This window comes from Corapipo altera, unplaced genomic scaffold, assembly GCF_003945725.1.
Source record: "Corapipo altera isolate COAL_440 unplaced genomic scaffold, ASM394572v1 138, whole genome shotgun sequence".
Classification (NCBI taxonomy): domain Eukaryota; kingdom Metazoa; phylum Chordata; class Aves; order Passeriformes; family Pipridae; genus Corapipo; species Corapipo altera.
The window spans coordinates 423,414-440,758 of NW_020885036.1; the positions used below are offsets into that span (position 1 = coordinate 423,414).

General features: G+C 48.3%; 1 protein-coding gene and 1 long non-coding RNA gene across 2 annotated transcripts; one reads left to right on the forward strand and one right to left on the reverse strand.

The window, feature by feature from the left end:
• Positions 1–2,203: 2,203 nt before the first annotated feature.
• Positions 2,204–11,751, reverse strand: LOC113959365. The gene is made up of 3 exons (XR_003531794.1): positions 11,658–11,751; positions 2,863–7,181; positions 2,204–2,821 (listed from the first exon to the last, which is right to left on the reverse strand). It is a non-coding gene; the product is annotated as an uncharacterized LOC113959365 (long non-coding RNA).
• A 230-nt stretch (positions 11,752–11,981) lies between these two features.
• On the forward strand, positions 11,982–16,270 carry OAZ1 (ornithine decarboxylase antizyme 1). Its single transcript, XM_027668292.1, is given in 6 exon segments — positions 11,982–12,188; positions 14,541–14,598; positions 14,600–14,686; positions 14,806–14,978; positions 15,556–15,641; positions 15,728–16,270. Coding segments are annotated over 6 exon segments (651 nt in total). The 5' UTR covers positions 11,982–12,072; the 3' UTR covers positions 15,859–16,270.
• The last annotated feature ends 1,075 nt before the right edge of the window (positions 16,271–17,345 follow it).

Sequence of the window (17,345 nt, forward strand, 5' to 3'; positions counted from 1 at the left end):
TTTGCAACTCAAAGAGCTTTGAAATGTCCTTTTCCAGGACCTGCAGGACAACAGGGGGCAAGTTTGTGTCCAGCAGCTTTGCTGCTCTTGCACATCACGTCACAGCACCATTTTTGAGGCCTTTTGGCACCTATTCCCTCTTCCTTTTAGCACTAAACCCACCCTCCTGGGAGCACATAGGGCTGAAGGGACAATACCACCAGTCCCATGGGAATGATGTCAAGAGGATCCTTAGCTCTGTGTGTGAAGAAAGATGAAAAGCCACCAGTTTTCACCAAAAAAAAATTTCCTTAGCTCCTTCTCAAAGCTCACCACACAGGAGCTACACAGACTTGGGCCCAGAGTCCTGCTGGGAGATCTCTAAGCAACATTTTTGTGGTGCAGAGGAAGGTTTTGCCAAACTCCTTCCCACCTCCATCCTCCCGAGCCGGTGGTGGAGCCAAAGCTGCTTTGGATCCCTGTGCCAGACCATCAAAGAGAACATCGAAGCAGGGACCCAAACGAATCACAGGATGCAGTGTGAGGCTCCAACAGCCCTTGTGTGAAGCTCAGTGTTTAGATTGGATATTGGGAAGGAATTCCTGGCTAGGAGGATGGGGGGGCCCTGGCACAGGTTGCCCAGAAAAGCTGTGGCTGTTCCATCCCTGGGAGTGTCCAAGGCCAAGTTGGAGCAACCTGGGCTAGTGGAAGGTGTCCCTGCCTGTGGCAGGGGTTGGGATGGGATCAGATTTAAGGTCCCTTCCAACTCAAACCATCCTCATTGATCCCAGGTGGATGTGCCAAATTTTCCCCTCCTTGTTCTCTGTGGATGTTTGTGCTTCTTTAGCTCCTTTTCCAACATCCAGCAAACGAATTTATAAACACTTGTGTTTTACCTAAGAGGTGATGGCACTTGGGTGGTCACAGAGAGATGCTTTCCATATATAACTTGTGTGGGAATGATTTTGGATGGCTGAGAGCCTTCCTTGACAAGGAGCAGGAGAAGGAGCAAGGCAGCTTTTCCAGAAGACAGTGTCAGTTTGCTTTGCCTACCAAAACAAAGGGTGGGATTGCTGCACGTGCAAACACCCAGGAGAGAGCTGGGACGGCCATTTAAGCACAAAGACAATGTTGGCATGAAGCCAATCGGGGGGAAAAATTGGCTACAAATAAACATAATTTGGATTTCAAAGGAGCTTTGTAACTTCGAGAGCACTTGGCTTGGGGAGGGAGGGGGGAGCTGAGGGGGAAGCACCGTGCCTTTGGGAATGGGATCCATGGACAGCAGGCCTGGATTGGGCTCAGAAGGTCTCTCCCAGCTCTATCCTTCCTGGAAGATATCCCACATATAGGTTTCCAACTGGGAAGCTAAGCCTTGCAGCCCCAGTGCTCAAGGTCCCCACAAAGCTGCATCAGGAGCTCTTGAAACATTCCCAGATGGAAAATCGATCCAAGAAAATACTTGAGCTGGTTTCCCTTGGATTGCTTATGCCTTGAGAACACAAAGTTTTCAAAGTATTATAACAACAATAATAATAATAATCTGGGAGAGCTGCAACAAGAAGTTATTTTCAAGGAAAACGAAGGACAGCTTGTTCTTCCCAATCCCACGGTTTCCTCCAAAGAAATGCGTCAGAGCTGCTGTACCTGGAGGTCAGGGGGGAGAAAATCATGGAAAAAAGGGCTCATTGGAATGGCTGCAAGGAGTATTTTGGATGAAAGAAGAGGGTGTGAATGTGTCCTGTGAGGACAGAAATTGTTCCTGCCCAGGGTGAGTGAGGGATGAACAGCAGGAATTTAAGAGGGGAAAAAACCCAAATACTTTGTAGTGGTAAAGACAGGGAAACGTTGGAAGGATTGTGTAGGGAAATGTTGGGCTCCCCATCACTGAAGGGTTTTCTGACCAGCTCAGACAGGTTTTCAGGGAGGATTCCTGAAAAGCTGGTCCTGTTTTGGGGCAGGATCAGGGATCAGGGTTCTTTGTCTTCTGCAATGGTAAGAAATATCTCCTGTGACTCCAAGATGAAAACATGGTCTTCTCTGATCCCTCATGTTCAAGGCTGGACACAGAATTGCTGCCAGCAAGGATCCAACAGGCCCTCCACGTCCCACAGGACCTGGAGACACCGGGAAAGCAGCGGGAACACCCCAGTCCCAGTCTGTGGGATCACAGTCTGGAGCGCAACCATAATATACTATTACATTTTAATTCCATTTTTTTTTAATGAGAAGCTCAGGAAAGGCTTGTTGTTAAAATGCCAAGGGTTTTATAAATCCCAGGGACACCAAGATACAAACAAACAAGAGTTTCAGTGTTGGTGTGGTGTGACAATGACAGCAGTGATGGTGCTCAGAGCCTGCAGAGCCCCAGGGGGTGGGTCACGTCCATCACCATCACCCTGAGAATGATAAAACACAATAAATGCAGGTTTTTATACATTGATATCTTGCAGCCACCTCTGTAATTCATGGGGAAAAGCATCCAGTTACCACCAGCAGGAGGTTAAATCTTAAACCACAACACACAAACCTGACAATGCCAGGCAGCAGGACACCAGGAAACCATGGAAAGAAAAGCCTGGTGTAATAGAAAAGAGAATTAAATATGGTTATCACTTCTAAGGAATAATCTCCCAGAAATTTCTTTAAATGCAACAGAGAGATTAAAAAAAAATCATAAAAATCAATGGGAGTTGAGGTGGGATAAGGACAGAGAATTCAGGTTCAATGACCCAAAATGCCCAAAATCTGCCCTGAAATGTCCCCATACTGCTCCAAAATGCCCCAAAACGTACCCAAATTGACCAAAAATGCCCCACAATGTCACAAAACTGCCCTAAAACTGCCCCAAACTGACTCAAAATGGCCCAAAATGACATAAACTGCAGCAGAATGCCCCAAAACTGCCCCAAAACCTCCCCAGGGGCCATCACGCACACTCCAGGGACCCCAAACACATCTCAGGGGCCCTCAAACACACCCCGGGGACCCCCCAGCCAGCCCAGGACCCCCACCCTCCAAAGGGGTTGTGAGGGCTGAGGGGTTGCGTTGGAACCTTAAACACACAAAGCACAGCTCCTCTTTTCCCTGCCTGAGGAATCACACGCTCCCAGGGACAGGACAGAGATTTCAGGTTCAAGCGAATATTCTGGTTATTTCAAAGGATGCTGAGGAGACTTTTAAAAGCCCATTTCCCACAGGATCTGAGGTCAGAGGAGGCACCTGAAGGGAGCAGAGGAACAAGATCAACTCCCACCTTATTCTGTACTTCCCTTTCTCCCAGCCCCAGCTTCCCAATCCACAGTGAGGGTAGGAAGTTCCACCCTCCCAAAGGGCTGGAAGGAAGCATTGGAAGACTGAACAGGTAAAGCACAGCTCCTGTTTCCCTGCCTAAGGAATACACCCAGTCCGAGGGATGGGGTGGGATCCACGACCACGACACGCTCGGATCTCCGTAGGGATCGGGTTTAACGTGCCCATTCATCCCATTAAGCCTGAGCCTTGGCTTAGCAGAGCTCCAGGGCTGTGCACACTGTCCTGACAGCTGTTAAGGCCTGACCTGCTGGCTCCCACTGCTTCCTGTCCCGTCCTGTTCCTTCAGGAACAGCTGATTACCCCTTTCCCTCCCCAAGGAGCCCAACGAGCCTGAAGGTGGGCTGAGACTTCCCAGCTGGAATGTCCACGACCCTTGGCTCCCAAGGCACTCAGGGATCCAGAATGTGTCTGTGTGTGAAGCCAAACAAACATGGAAACGTCACAGGGAATGAGGAACTGTGAGCTGGGAAGTTATTGTGCTGTAGGACAAAAGTCCAGGGAAGCACCAGGAAGGCAGAGCACCGTTGCAACGGGAAAGGACTTATCCAGCAGGGAAACCCTGACCCAGGAAGGGACAAACATTTATGTGGGGATCAGATAGACATCCAGAGGAAAAAAAAGTAACAGCTTCAGTAGCTAAAATACCCCAGAAAACAGATTTCAGCACTAATTCTTAACTCCTGTCCAGTTTATTTTCAGCCGCCACAGCCACTCCCTGTCTCTTCCCCCATCTCTGAGGCAGGAGGTTTTCAGCTCATCACCTGAACTACTTGGTAAAAGTCACTGGGAGCAGGAAATCAGACTAACTAGGTCATGGCTCCAATCCTGAACAGCCATTTCAAGGATTCTTGCCTTCCCTGGGCCACCTCTTTATCTGTCAGCACCTCAGGAAATCTGTTGGTCTCATTAAGAGCTCTGAGCACATGCTCAGCTCTGCACGGAGTGGGCTCTTCACCTCCTCCCTGCCTCTGTGGGTTGAATTAGGATATCTGTGTGAGATTGTGAGCTTACAGACACAGACTGTGGCAATAAACAGCTCCCTAAAACCTGGTTTCTCTGGAAACCCCAGGACAGGCATCGTGATGCTCTCGGGAGCGTGGCTGTAAAACACCGAGTGCTGTGGTCACACCTTTCCACGAGCAATGAACCCTTCAAATCTCAGAGTTAATAACAAGCAGGAGGCAGGGTAAGTTAATTTGTAAGCTAGAACAGCTTCATAAATAAAAACCTGTAGGAAAACTGGAAAATTCTAGTACTGAAATAGAGCTGCCTGCAGTTTAAAGCCTCCCCTCCTCAGTGTGTTGGCAGCTCGGTGCCTCCTTTTGTGGCAGTTTGCTGTCAGGCCCTTGGGGACATCATGAAAGCACCTGTTCTTTGGATTTTGGGTTGTCACAGAGCAGGTCTGTCCCTTTGGGGAGGTGCCAAGGCCTGCACAGGTCGGGCTCTGCTGCCCAGAGGGGATTTTCTGGGCGGGCTGTTGCAGGGAGAGCTCTGCTGTGGGTGGGTAAAGGCTCCCGGAGCTGCTGAGCTGCCACCTTTTACCTTTCCCTCAGCCTGGAATTCAAGGGTTGGGGGTTTTTTTCAAAAATGTAAACAAGCCAAGCTGCTAATCTGGCCTGGTGGCTGGTTCCAGCCCTGCTCTCACTGCAGGGATTGCTGACGATCCCAGTGCACAGAGCCCTGAGTAAATATTGGTTCAGACACGGGTGGCTCGTGGGCAGAAAGCACGAGGCTCCTGCTGCTCAAATAAACAGCCTGGCAAAAGCAGCTCTGCCAGGGCTGGATCTCCCTGTGTCCCTCCTGCAGCACCCCTGTGACTGCATCCACAGGGATTATACCCAAAATAAAGCAGCACAAAGAGGGAAGAAATCCCTCTTTGCCAGTTGTGCTGGCAGAGGTTGGTCTCTGGCTTGTTCTCAGGAGTGAACTGGTTCCTCAGCCACAATTAAGGGGAAGCGTGGGATATAACTTATTCCAGGCAAAATAACCTTCCCTGCCCTCCAGGCTCGTTCATTTTATTGGTGGGAAAATATGCTCTTATCGCAGGACTGATCTAATGGGGGAGGTGGGGAAGTCTCCTTGGAATATCTGCATTTTAACGAGCTGCTGGGTGAAATGTTTCAGCAGGCAAAGCTCCCTCTGAACTCAGACTCTGCACAGGTCTTACCGCTCATCCTGCCGGCATCTGTTTGTTTTGATAACATTTCCAAACGAAAGGAGCAGTTACAAAAGCCGGGCTGTGCCGGGCACTTCCTCATCCCTGAGCTTGGCTGATCCAAGCAGGGCAGGAACTGAAGGAAAACGAGCCACCCCTGCCCCCTCACCTGCCTGGGAAAGTGGCCTGTCCTGCAGAGACACGTCAGATGGTGATGGACTTCTGGGAGAGAGCAAAAAATAAACTAGGAAAGTCTCCACACAGCAAGCAAATGAGGGGAAAGGGTCAGCAGAGAAGGAAAATATTCATGGAAAAATCCCCTAAAGCTGGTGCCCTCAGAACTGCTGCTCACAGTGGGATGGCACAGGGGGGCGTTTGCCGAGGGCCCTGCAAGGTGCTGGGCTCCCCAGCCTGCTCTGCGTGGCCCAGGGAAGGGCAGGGCTCCTTCCCCTCTCCACATTATCCCCCTTTTCCAGCAGCAGAGCTCCAGCAGCCCCGGCTGACTCGAGGGGGATGGACACGACTGCAGCTGGTCCAGCACAAAGGAACCAGGAACTGCTCTGGGGGAGGGAGGGGGTTCTGTCACTTGATTGTTTTGTAACCACCTCGGAGTTCCTCAGGGCCTTCCTTCATCACTGGCAGCAACACCCAGAGGAAAATCAATACAGAAATCAGGCTCGTAGAACATTAATCTTAAATAACAACTCAGTGCCCGAGCAGACCTCTTTCCCAAGAAATCCCAAGGTGTTATTCCCAGAGTCTTCCTTGTGCCTCCTGCTCTTGGCCAACCCCTTCTCCAGCTGATTTTATTTCCTGTTCTCACCTCAACCTTTTCCCCCTCAGCCCCACATTACTTTTATGTGGAAGCTGAACAGCAGTTCCTGGTTGGTTTGACCCTGCAAGCTCAAAGAAAACAACTCAGCCCTTCCCAGGTGACACTGGATTCCACCCCCTAAATCAGATTTTAAACATCTGTTCCCTCATCTGCATTCAATTTCTCTTCATCCCAGCTCATTTAAAGAGAAAAACAGAGATCCCAAGTTTCTTTGGTTGGCCTGAACTAGTGACTGCTTTCTTCTAATTCAGTATCTCCCACAGATCCTGGAAAAGAAATTCTTCCCTGTGCTGGTAAACACCTAAAATTCTGGCTCCATTTGGCAGTGGCAGAGTCTCCTTCCAGCTCAAGTGGGTCTGCAGAAAACCTGACCTTCAAACAAAATTAATCTCACAAAGAAAATGAGAGTTTTCCAGCTAGAAAAGGTGTTCTAATTACTTGTCCCACAAAGATCAGAATAGATTCTGACACACTAAATAGTGATTTAGTGGGGGAGTGTTTAAAATTAGATAACTGGTAGTTGACTGTTACCCATAAGGAGATGAACTAGAAAGGAGAAGAAGGAGATGCTAAGAAGGAGATGGGTTGATTTAAGAGCCTTTTTTTATCAGACTTATAAAATGTAGGTCTTATAACTTTAGGAATAACCCTGTCCAGTGTTTTGATAAAGCCTCACAAGCTTTTGCTGTCCTTCATCTCCACACAGAGCTGACCAAGACGAACATTTCAATTATTCCATGACTCAGATCAGCTAAATTGCAGGGTGAAGTCATCACACACAATGATTTCTGTGAAAACATGTCCTGATGGACATCTCTACCTCAGCTCCTGTCCTGCTTTGGTGCTTGGCTGCATCTCTAGATAACTCTTAAAACTGTAAGCACAGGCAGAGTCTTCCTGCAGTGGAAATGGAGAGAAAAGGCAATCAGAACCACTTGATTTTAAAGCCTGGCTCAAGAAATTAATTAATATCCTTTCTTACCATTTTTTGGGAGTTACTAAATGTGCAGTGCTATGCCTGGACTGCACATGCTTTGGGAGAGAGCTCATGTTTTTCTTTGTTGCCCTCCCTGGTCAGCAAATCTGAGTGAGATTAATCCCCATGATGCTGCTAAATGCCATAACCATCTCTTTCCACCTTCAGGAAGAGCAATGTCAGGATGATGCAGCTGAGCAGAAGGTACACAGGGTTTTCTGCTACATGTCAAGTGCAATTTTTTTCCCATTCCCCTTCCCTGGAGCTTGTTTGCTCCTTTAGAACAGGGATGCAGGAGCTGCTTCAGCTGCAGCTGCTCCAACAGCCTCCTCAGCAGCAGAAAAACACAGAAGCCCCAATAATTGCAGCTGGGTTATTTAATTCTGCTTTAGTCACCAGAACGACAGAAGGCTTTATCTTTCCTTCTTGAAATAAAAGATGTAACTATGGTTTCAACGTGTACGATCTCAGAACCAACAGGTCTTAGGAGTGTTTCAGCTCCTGAACATCTTTCTAAGCACTAATCTGCTGTCACTGAACTTGCAAACCTGGAAAGACAATGAAGAGGAAAAACAGTTACTTATTCCATGCCCATTTCTTGCCTTAAGGTGTTTACACCAGCGACCAGTTTTCAATTTGACTTGAAGCTCTTCCTGTGCTGCCACAAACTCTTCTTCCAACCTGTTTCGCTAACTAAAACCCATAAAAGCTGGACAAGGAATCATTAACTGGTGATTTTGACTGATGGCTGAGACCTCTTTTGTGAAATGAGGCTGCAAATCACGAGGAAACAAGTTAAGAAGGAAACTCCAGGAAAATAAACTCAGCCTGAAACAATTCCAGCTTAGATCCCTAATGCAGAGTTCAGTTGTGCTGCTGCTTCTGTACTTTCTGCATTGAGTGCTCTGGTTACTGAGTAACTCAGACTGTCCAAGACACTTTCCCAGATGGTTTCTTGCAGCCCAATTGCTGTGACCTGCTTGTGTAAGAGCCCAGAGCAACTGGGACCTGCTGGGAGCTCCCTGAGAACTGACACAATATCCCTGCAGCACCTCCTGCCTCGGGCTGTGCTGGCCACGTGGAACAGATCTGTTGGAGGTGGGAAGGCTGGGGTAGCTGGGAGGAGACTTTGATGGTGTATTTGAGGACACCTGTGTTGAGTTTGGGATGAACTGGAGCCTCAGGACTTTGATGGATGAGTCTCTATTTGCAGCTGTTTGTAAGATTGAAATATAATAAAGAAATGAAGAAAGATAAAGCTGTTGGGGAGTGTCTGAAGAAGGGACAGGGAGATGACGAACGGTCTGAGGAGCAGCTGAGGGCACTCGGCTGGTTCAGCTGGAGCAGAGGAGACTGAGGGGAGACTCCTCGGGGGCTGCAGCTCCTGCCCAGGGGAGGTGGAGGGGCAGGGACTGAGCTCTGCTCTGGGACCAGGGACAGGAGCCAGGGAAGGGCTGGAGCTGTACCAGGGGGTTGGGATGGATCTCAGGGAAAGGTTCTTCCCCCAGAGGGTGCTGGGGCACTGCCCAGGCTCCCCAGGGCAGTGGGCACGGCCCCAAGGCTGCCAGAGCTCCAGGAGCGTTTGGACAACGCTGTGAGGGACAGGGTGGGATTGTTGGGGTGTCCTGGGCAGGACTGGATGATCCCTGTGGGTCCCTTCCAGCTCAGAATACTCCAGGATTCTATGAATCTTCCCAACGTGTTGAAAGCTGCTGTGGCACAGCAGATGTGGGCAGGTAGGAATGGCTGCTCAGACATTGCCTGGCAGGGTTCACTGCTCCCTGAATTCGATAATTCCAGGGACTGTGATGCCAAACTGGGGATGCCGCTGGGGCAAATATGTCCCCATACAGTCGGAAAGGGCAATCCTGGCAAACCAGGGGTAAAAACCCAGCTGGAGATGCCAACATCTCCAAGTGCCTCAGCTGTAATCCTGGAGCTGTGAGTCAGAGGCTGCCCTGGGAGGGTTTTATGAATCACTGTTGCTGCTGAAGGGAAGTGAGGCCAGGCCACCTCAGCAAAACTGCAGCTGGAACTAATCCCCGGGATATTTAACACAAACCCAGCACAGGTTGGTTGGGCTTTTGCAGAGCTGTTTTGCCTTTCTCCAGGCACTCAGCTGTGAAATGGAGCGATGGCCCAGGGAGGTGACAGGTACTCAAAGGGCAAAGCTGCTCCCAGCGAGCAGGAAAACAGCTGCGAGGATGAGCCCTCAGACACAGAGCCATCGGGAGGAATTACCGCGGGATTAGCACATGAATAATAAATGCCATTATTGGGAAGAATGAAGTCCAGCACCGAGTGCTAATGCAGCCCTTCCACCCACTGACACATTCGCCCCCATCAGGAAACCCCTCCGAACACAACACACAACACAGGGATTGCTACAGCTGCTCCCGTGTGCTTCCTTTGGTCTGGAAATTCTGGAATTGCAGCTATGCCATTGTTTCAAGATGGTCGCTGGGTAATGCATTAAACAGAAGACACTTTCCCCTCCATAAATGAACCCCCAAATCTCGAGAGGTGAAAGCTTTGACATCTCAGTTCTGGGAGCTAACGGATGATTCCTGCAGGAGGAAAAGGACTTTCCTCTTGCACCTCTTACTTTCCATGATTCCCAGATTATTCCCTGGCTGCTCTCCAGGCCAGGCTTCTCCCCTAAGCTGCAGAAAACTGTTTTCTTTTTCAACACACTTTGTTCCATCCTGGGCAATCAGAGCAGTTTCAGGACACAGAAAGTGGGTGGGGATTTAGACAATTATCCTTCTGCAAAGTGGAACCAATCAATGGATCATCCCTGTGCTCAGAGCTCCTGGATGGAAATATTTTAAAGCAAATAAAAATAAATAAGATAGTAAAAAAAACCTCTAATAAAAAAATGCAGCTGTGGCACCTGAAGGCAATAAAATAAGCGTGTTGTAGCTTGAGTTGAATAAAGAAAAAAAGAAATGCAGCCATCTACAATTTTGTAATAGAAAACCATTATTGTGATAATCATTACAATGTCTCTCTAGTAGTTTTATTTGGCTCTATAAACACCTTTTCCCACTTAATTTACAAGGCATTCCTGCCTGAAAACTCGATTCAGCATCACTTAAACCATTATTTGGAGCTTTCTCTCCATATGGGATAAATCCACTTTTTATGATGTGCCCCCTGATGTGCTCCTGACTTGGTTTTCAGGCTGCAGTGTTCCGAAGTGGCTCGTTCAAAGACCTGATTCCCAAAGTCATGGGAATTATGACCTATTTGCTGCTTTAGGATGAATTGTGAAGCCTGACCCTCACCCCGAAGGGATGAAGGTGCATTTCCATCAATCTCATCCAGATGAGGTGCCCCGTTTCCAAATTCCCATCTTTTCCTCCAGGCTGTTCTTGCTGTGGGGCTGCAGAGAGACCCAACCTCGTCCCCAAACCTCGGATTTCCAACGCTCCTGGCAGGAGATGGAAAGCAGAGGGCAGGGGATGTTTGTTCTGGGAGTGAGCCCAAGTTCTGCTGTGTAAATAACCAGGATTTACCCACTTCCTCACCAAGGCACAGCAAAAAGCCTTTTTATCTTAAAAGATCATCACTACCAACCATTCCCCATCCCTGTTCCCCTATAAATCTATAAATCAACCATTCCCCATCCCTGTTCCCCTATAAATCCATAAACCTACTATTCCTCATCCCCATTCCCCGTCCCTGTTCCCCTGTAAATCCATAAACCAGCCATCCCCCATCCCTATTTCCCTGTAATTCCATAAACCAACTATTCTCCTACAAATCCATAAACCAACCATTCCTCATTCCTATTCCACCATAAATCCACAAATCAGCAGTTTCCCATCCCTATTCTCCTATAAATCCATAAACCAACTGTTTTCCATCCCTATTCTCCTATTAATCCATAAACTATTACCCATCCCTATTTCACTATGAATCAACATTCCCCATCCCTACTCCCCTATAGAACCATAAACCAACCATTCTGCATCCCCACTCCCCTATTAATCCATAAACCAACCCATTCCCCATCCCTATTCCACTATAAGTCCATAAACCACCTCCCCAGCTGGTCCAAAGGGATCCAGGAGAGGCCAGAGCACGACCACAACCCAAATACACCCCAAGACCAGATCCCAACCCCAGCCCGTCCTTATTAGGACCTTTCACACTACTCGAGGCGCTTCATTACTGTTTTTTAAGCGAAGTTTCCCTCAGCGTCGAGTTTTGTGCCCAGCGGGGAGGGCGGCGGTGCCCCCGGGCTGCCCTCAGGGGGGTCCCGCTGCCGCCCCTGCACCCCCGGGGCTGCACCGTGCGAAGCCCCCACGTCCCTCCCTGTCTGTCCAGGTCTTTCCAAGTCATTCCAAGTCTCTCCACCCCTGTCCTCCCTCCCACCTTGGCCCCCCGGTTACCTCAGCCAGGCGGGGCGCGGGCGCGGGACTCGAACCGGCGGCTCCGGGGGCAGTGAGGGCTGCGAGGCGCCCGCTGTCCGAGCCCCGCCGGGCCCCGCCCACCCGCGGCGCGCGCAGCCAATCACAACGCGCCGCTACCCCCGCCTCCCCTGCTAACCCGTGCTCACTGTCCCGCCCCCACTCTCCCTTCAGCCAATAGAAAGCGATGTTTTCTGATTGACACCCGCACCGCTCAATGAAACCGCTTTCTCTTTGGGGGCGTGTCTCGCGTAGAGGGGCGTGCTCTCAGCAGGGGGCGTGGCGCAAGAGGGTATATAACGAGCCACTTGGGCCGCGGTGCCATTTTGTGTAGCAGCGCCTGGGGAGCGGCGGAGGAGGCGGCGGAGGGTTTCGGGGTTCGGACCAGAGCGGCCGGATGGTGAAATCCTCCCTGCAACGGATACTCAACAGCCACTGCTTCGCTAGAGAGAAAGAGGGGAATAAAAGCACCATCATGCCCGCTGTGCTGAGCCTCAGTACCGGACAGAGCAGGTGAGGGGCCGCGGCCTCCTTCGGCCTCCGCACCCGCCGGGCGCTCGGTGTCTCCTTCCTCCTCCTCCTCGTTGTCCCCGTGCCCGGTGCCTCCCCGGTGGCCGCGGAGGGTGTGGGGGAGGCCCCGTGGGCAGCGGGGGAGGGGCGGCCTGGCCCCCGCCCTGTGGGGAAAGGCGTGAGGGGAGAGTGGAAAAAAACTACCAGAAAAAAGGGGATTTGAGCTCCCTGGGGATATCTCGGCACCCCTGAGGGCACCGGGGACACCAGCAGGGCTGCGGGGGGAGAAAAAGGCAATAATTAGGCAAAGATATGGAAAGATTGAAGGATGTTTATCTCCTTATGTAACCGTGGACACTCCGGAAAACTAATCGAGGGTAAGAGTGTTACAACTGGTGGTTAAAAACTCACCCGAAGGATTAAAGAGGCCGCACAGGTGCTGGGAGAAAAGAAAATATCTGAACTGGGGGTGCTCAGGGCTCCGATCTGCCCTTTACACCTCGTGTGTGGGCTGTGAAAGGAGATTTTTAGCCGTTTTTATACTTGACTGCGGTATAAAGATGATTTTTTTTTTATTTCCCAAGAGACGTAAATGCATGTAAACATCACTCCAAAATATATTCGTGGCTGGAAACCTTTATTTTGCATCACATTTTATGGAGGAGAAGGGTGAAATTGTGATAGGGATTGCCACTGCACCCTCCTGAAAAGGGTGTTTAAAGGTTTATTTGTAAGGGAGATCAGGGATGTATAGTTTACAGTCATTGTGATATAAAATACATAACGCTGGTACTAAAGAAAAATGGCTTTCAAACAGCGTAAAGTTGAACACTGGTTTCATTAAAAAAAAAATAAAATTGAAATTTTAGATTTTAAATAAATATATCTAAATATATGAAATAAAGTTAAAATTTTACAGTTTAAAATATATAAAGATATTAAATAAATATATAAGTATAAAGTTAAAATTTCATATATTAAAATAAAGATACATAAATAAATGAATAGCAAAATTAAAAAATTGTTTTAAATAAATATATAAAATAAACATGCGTAAAATATAGAAATATAAAGTTAAAATTTAAATTTTAAATAAATATCTAAAATAATATGCGTAAAATAAACATAAATAACCAAGTTAAAAATGTATGTTTTAAATAAATATGTAAAATAAATGCATAAAACATATAAAGTTAAAATTTATATTTTAAATGAATATATTAAATATATAAACATAAAGTTGAAATTTGTATTTAAAATATACAAAATATAAAATATCTTAAATAAACGTAAAATTTAAAATATAAATTTTTAATAAAAAACTATTTGCTATATATATATATATAATTTTTATATATATAATTTACTTTCCAGCACATATTTACCCTCCTCTGCTCATTCTCAACCTTTCTAATACGGATTATTCATCACAAGTTTCAAGCTCCTTAAAAGAAAAAAAACCCACCCAAAATCGCTGAAAGTGCCGTGCTAGGGGTGCAAAATGGAGGATTATTTTGGAGCTGTTTATTCGGATTTGCAAATGGCTGCAGTGGCTCCTGGCACTCGAGACAGGACGATTGTGAAAATCTCCCCAAGGGCCTCGATTGCTGCATCTGCTGAGATGACGCAACTCAAGAGTTGAGCCTGCGGGTGAAGGATGGTGCAGAGGGAGGGGCCAGCTCTGCTCTGCCACGGGAGGAGTTAAACGGGCTCCAGAGGATGGGCAGGAACTTAAAAATAACCTTCACACTCTCCAGACTCGATGTTTTTGACCCGGAGCCCCGAGCTCTGCAGCCTCGCTCCCAGGAGTTCAGTGGGAGGGCTTTGGGGCTGGTTTTGGAGGTTTGCAGAGTTCAGGTGTGGGCTCAGCTCAAGCTCCCGAGTGTGGTGGAAATAATCTCGCAGATGTCCCTACTTGAAATATTTCATGGAATTGCCTGAGCTCGAGCAGGGAGTGCTGGTGGGAAGGGCTGAGGTAATTAGGGCTGGATATCCCAGGGAAAAACCAGCCAGAGTTTGTGCTGAGTGAGGGCAAGGTGAGGGAGAAAACAGCCCATTGCTGCAGAATGGCCCTTCCGAGATCAGGTCAGGCCTGTCCTGGGACACAAACACACCTGGCTCACAGCAGAATTTTTCCTCTCTGAGTTGCTCTTTCCCTCAGTGAACTGCAGGAGCAGCTTTGTGGGCATGAAGCAATTCCTGCCCCTGGTCTGGAGACTCCTTTGTCTTCCCACTTGCTGGGGATGCAGTGGGAGGAGCCCCTTGGCCTAGGCTTGGTTTATTTATTTAAATCTTGCCATCTGATCACTGTGTAAATCCTTTGTCCATCCCTGTCTAACTGTGGTCCCTCTCCAGTTCCAGGGTTCCCTTCAATTGCTGTAGTAACCTGGGTCCGGGGCCTCAGTGGTGCTCCTGATGTCCCTCACCCACCCCTGAAGATCCCAGGTGGGCGAGGGAATAGTCAGAGGGATCACAATCTTTCAGCTAATTTATTTTATTCGGTGAGTATGAGGAGCAGAAACGGCTTTTTGGATGCATTGCTTGCCTCAGTCTTATTAAATGGGAGTTATCTCTTCTCCAGAAAGAATGGGAGAAATAACCCTGCACTTTTTATTTCCAGGATAATCGGCTGAATGTAACAGAAGAACTAACATCTAACAACAGGACAAGAATTCTCAATGTCCAGTCAAGGCTTACAGATGCCAAACACATTAGTTGGAGAGCAGTGCTGAACAACAACAACCTCTACATAGAAATTCCCAGTGGTGCTCTGCCTGAGGGGAGCAAGGACAGGTGAGGGAAAATACAGGATTAACTCCTGTCTTGGCAGTGGGCTGGAATAACTCTTTATGTTCTGAAAGCTGAAGCGTAATTATGGTGCTGGATGTTCTCCTGTGAGAGATTGCAGCTCAGTGGTCCTGGTTTGAGCTGCAGGCAGAACCACCTGGGATTTGGGATCCCACTGTCTGGGATTTTGGGCTGTTTTATCCACTGGGAACTCCAGCCTGGCTCAGAGTCTGTCACTGCAGCTCCTCCTTCAGCTGCAACAGAGAACAAGTTTTCTGTGTCATTAAGACTTAGATTTCTGCCCTCAAGGTTAGCCTGGGGCTCAGGGATCTGCTGTTGGTGGGAGGCTCCAAGCCATGCCTCTTCCTTAGGAATTCCTGTGTGGATTGGCTCACTATCTCTGAAGGGAGCTCTTGCTTCCAGTGCCAGCCCTGCCAGAGCTCAGGGATGTTTGGACAGCACTCAGGCACAGACTGGGATTGTTGGGCTGTGCAGGGCCAGGGGCTGGACTCCATCCTTGTGTGTCCCTTCCAATCCCTTCAGGACATTCCCTGCGCGCTCACACCTTGCATTTCTTCCTCAGTTTTGCAGTTCTTCTGGAATTTGCTGAAGAACAGCTTCGAGTGGAGCACGTGTTCATTTGTTTCCACAAGAACAGGGATGACAGAGGTGGGTGTTCTGGGCAGCTCTCCCGTGGGGTTTGCTGGTGGCGCAGTACCACATGGATGAAACTTGTCTCCTGCTTTGTTTTGTAGCTGCATTGCTCCGTACTTTCAGCTTTTTGGGCTTTGAGATTGTGAGACCAGGGCATCCCCTTGTCCCCAAGAGACCAGACGCTTGCTTCATGGCCTACACGTTTGAGAGAGACTCAGCAGAAGAAGACTAGATTGCAATGTTTGCCTCTTTAGAGCTTTCTTGTTGTCTATAAAGATGATTCTGTAGAAATTTTGTCAACATCTTATTCCAGTCTATATAACTCTGTACGAAACGTTGTGACCCAGCTGCTTTTTTTTTTGGTGGTGAGGTGTTGAAAATTTCAGGCTCCACATCTTTTCTCTGGATTTTTTTGGTTTTTTTGTGTGCATGGTTGTGCAAAAAAATAAATGCTCCCTCCAAATTAGCAGTATATTTCTTGAAGTTTAATATTGTGTTTGTGATACTGAAGTATTTGCTTTAATTCTAAATAAAAATTTATATTTTACTTTTTATTGCTGGTTTTAAACTGTTTAAAAAGACTTGCACTTCTTGAAGAGGTGACTCTGGAACTGCCCCAACCATTAAAGTTGCAGGTGTGGAAAGGCTTTGCTCGTTCTTTGCTTGACTGGAACTCATGGATGTGCTCTGCCAGGGCTTGGAATAATCCAGCAATCCTGGAAAAATGAATAATTAGCAGCTTGGCCATTCCCACTGGTAACTGGGATCTCTGCTAGGGTTTTTAGGATCCTTAGGGCACGAGTTGATTGGGAAGTCACAAGTGGAATGTGAGAGAAACTCAGGGCTGCTTTGAATATCAAATATGCAACTTAAATAGCTGTAATTTCAATGTTCCCAGTAGCAGTGGAGGGTGTTGGCTGGGCAGGGTGGCTTGAGGAGTGTTTTGGTGGTGATTTAGGAAGGGTTGTGGCACCGGTGCAGCTCAGCAGTGTCACTGAGGCTGGGCAGGCCCCAGAACTCTTCTTGGGGGGCAGATTGTGGTTGAGGGGTGAGGAGAGGGGCTGTTGCTGGGGTCCACAGTCACCTGTTGGTGTTTAGGTTGGTGAGAGAAGGGAAAATGGCTCATTGTGGTGCTGGAATTAGCAAAACTTGGGCTGGGAATTATCAAATGACCAAAATTATCAATTATCATTGAGTGGAAGTTACATAAGTCTGTAATGAACCGAGCTTTGAAGTGTGGTATTTTCATTTTTTCCCAATACTTGCAGGCTTGTTTGGCACAGTTTAAGCCAATGAATCTTTCCTGTATAAAACCTTGGAGCAGGGGATGGGTTATTTGGGATAGGTTATGCTGGGAGTGTGTAAATAGAAGCACGAGGTGTCTGTGTGTGCTGGGGGGGGGGGGGGGGGGGGTGTCTGACATCCCCCCAGCTTGGCTTTGGGAACAAGGAATGCTGTGACCCCACAGGCCATCCCTTGGCTGATCTGGGCTTGGAAGTCCTGAAATTGTGTGGAATACAGCAAAATATTCCATGAAACAGCTTGGAGATGCAGCAGGGAGTGGATGAATGTTTTCCCCCCACAGGGTGCTGGGGCACTGCCCAGGCTCCCCAGGGCAGTGGGCACGGCCCCAAGGCTGCCAGAGCTCCAGGAGCCTTTGGACAACGCTCTGAGGGACAGGGTGGGATTGTTGGGGTGTCTGTGCAGGGCCAGGGGTTG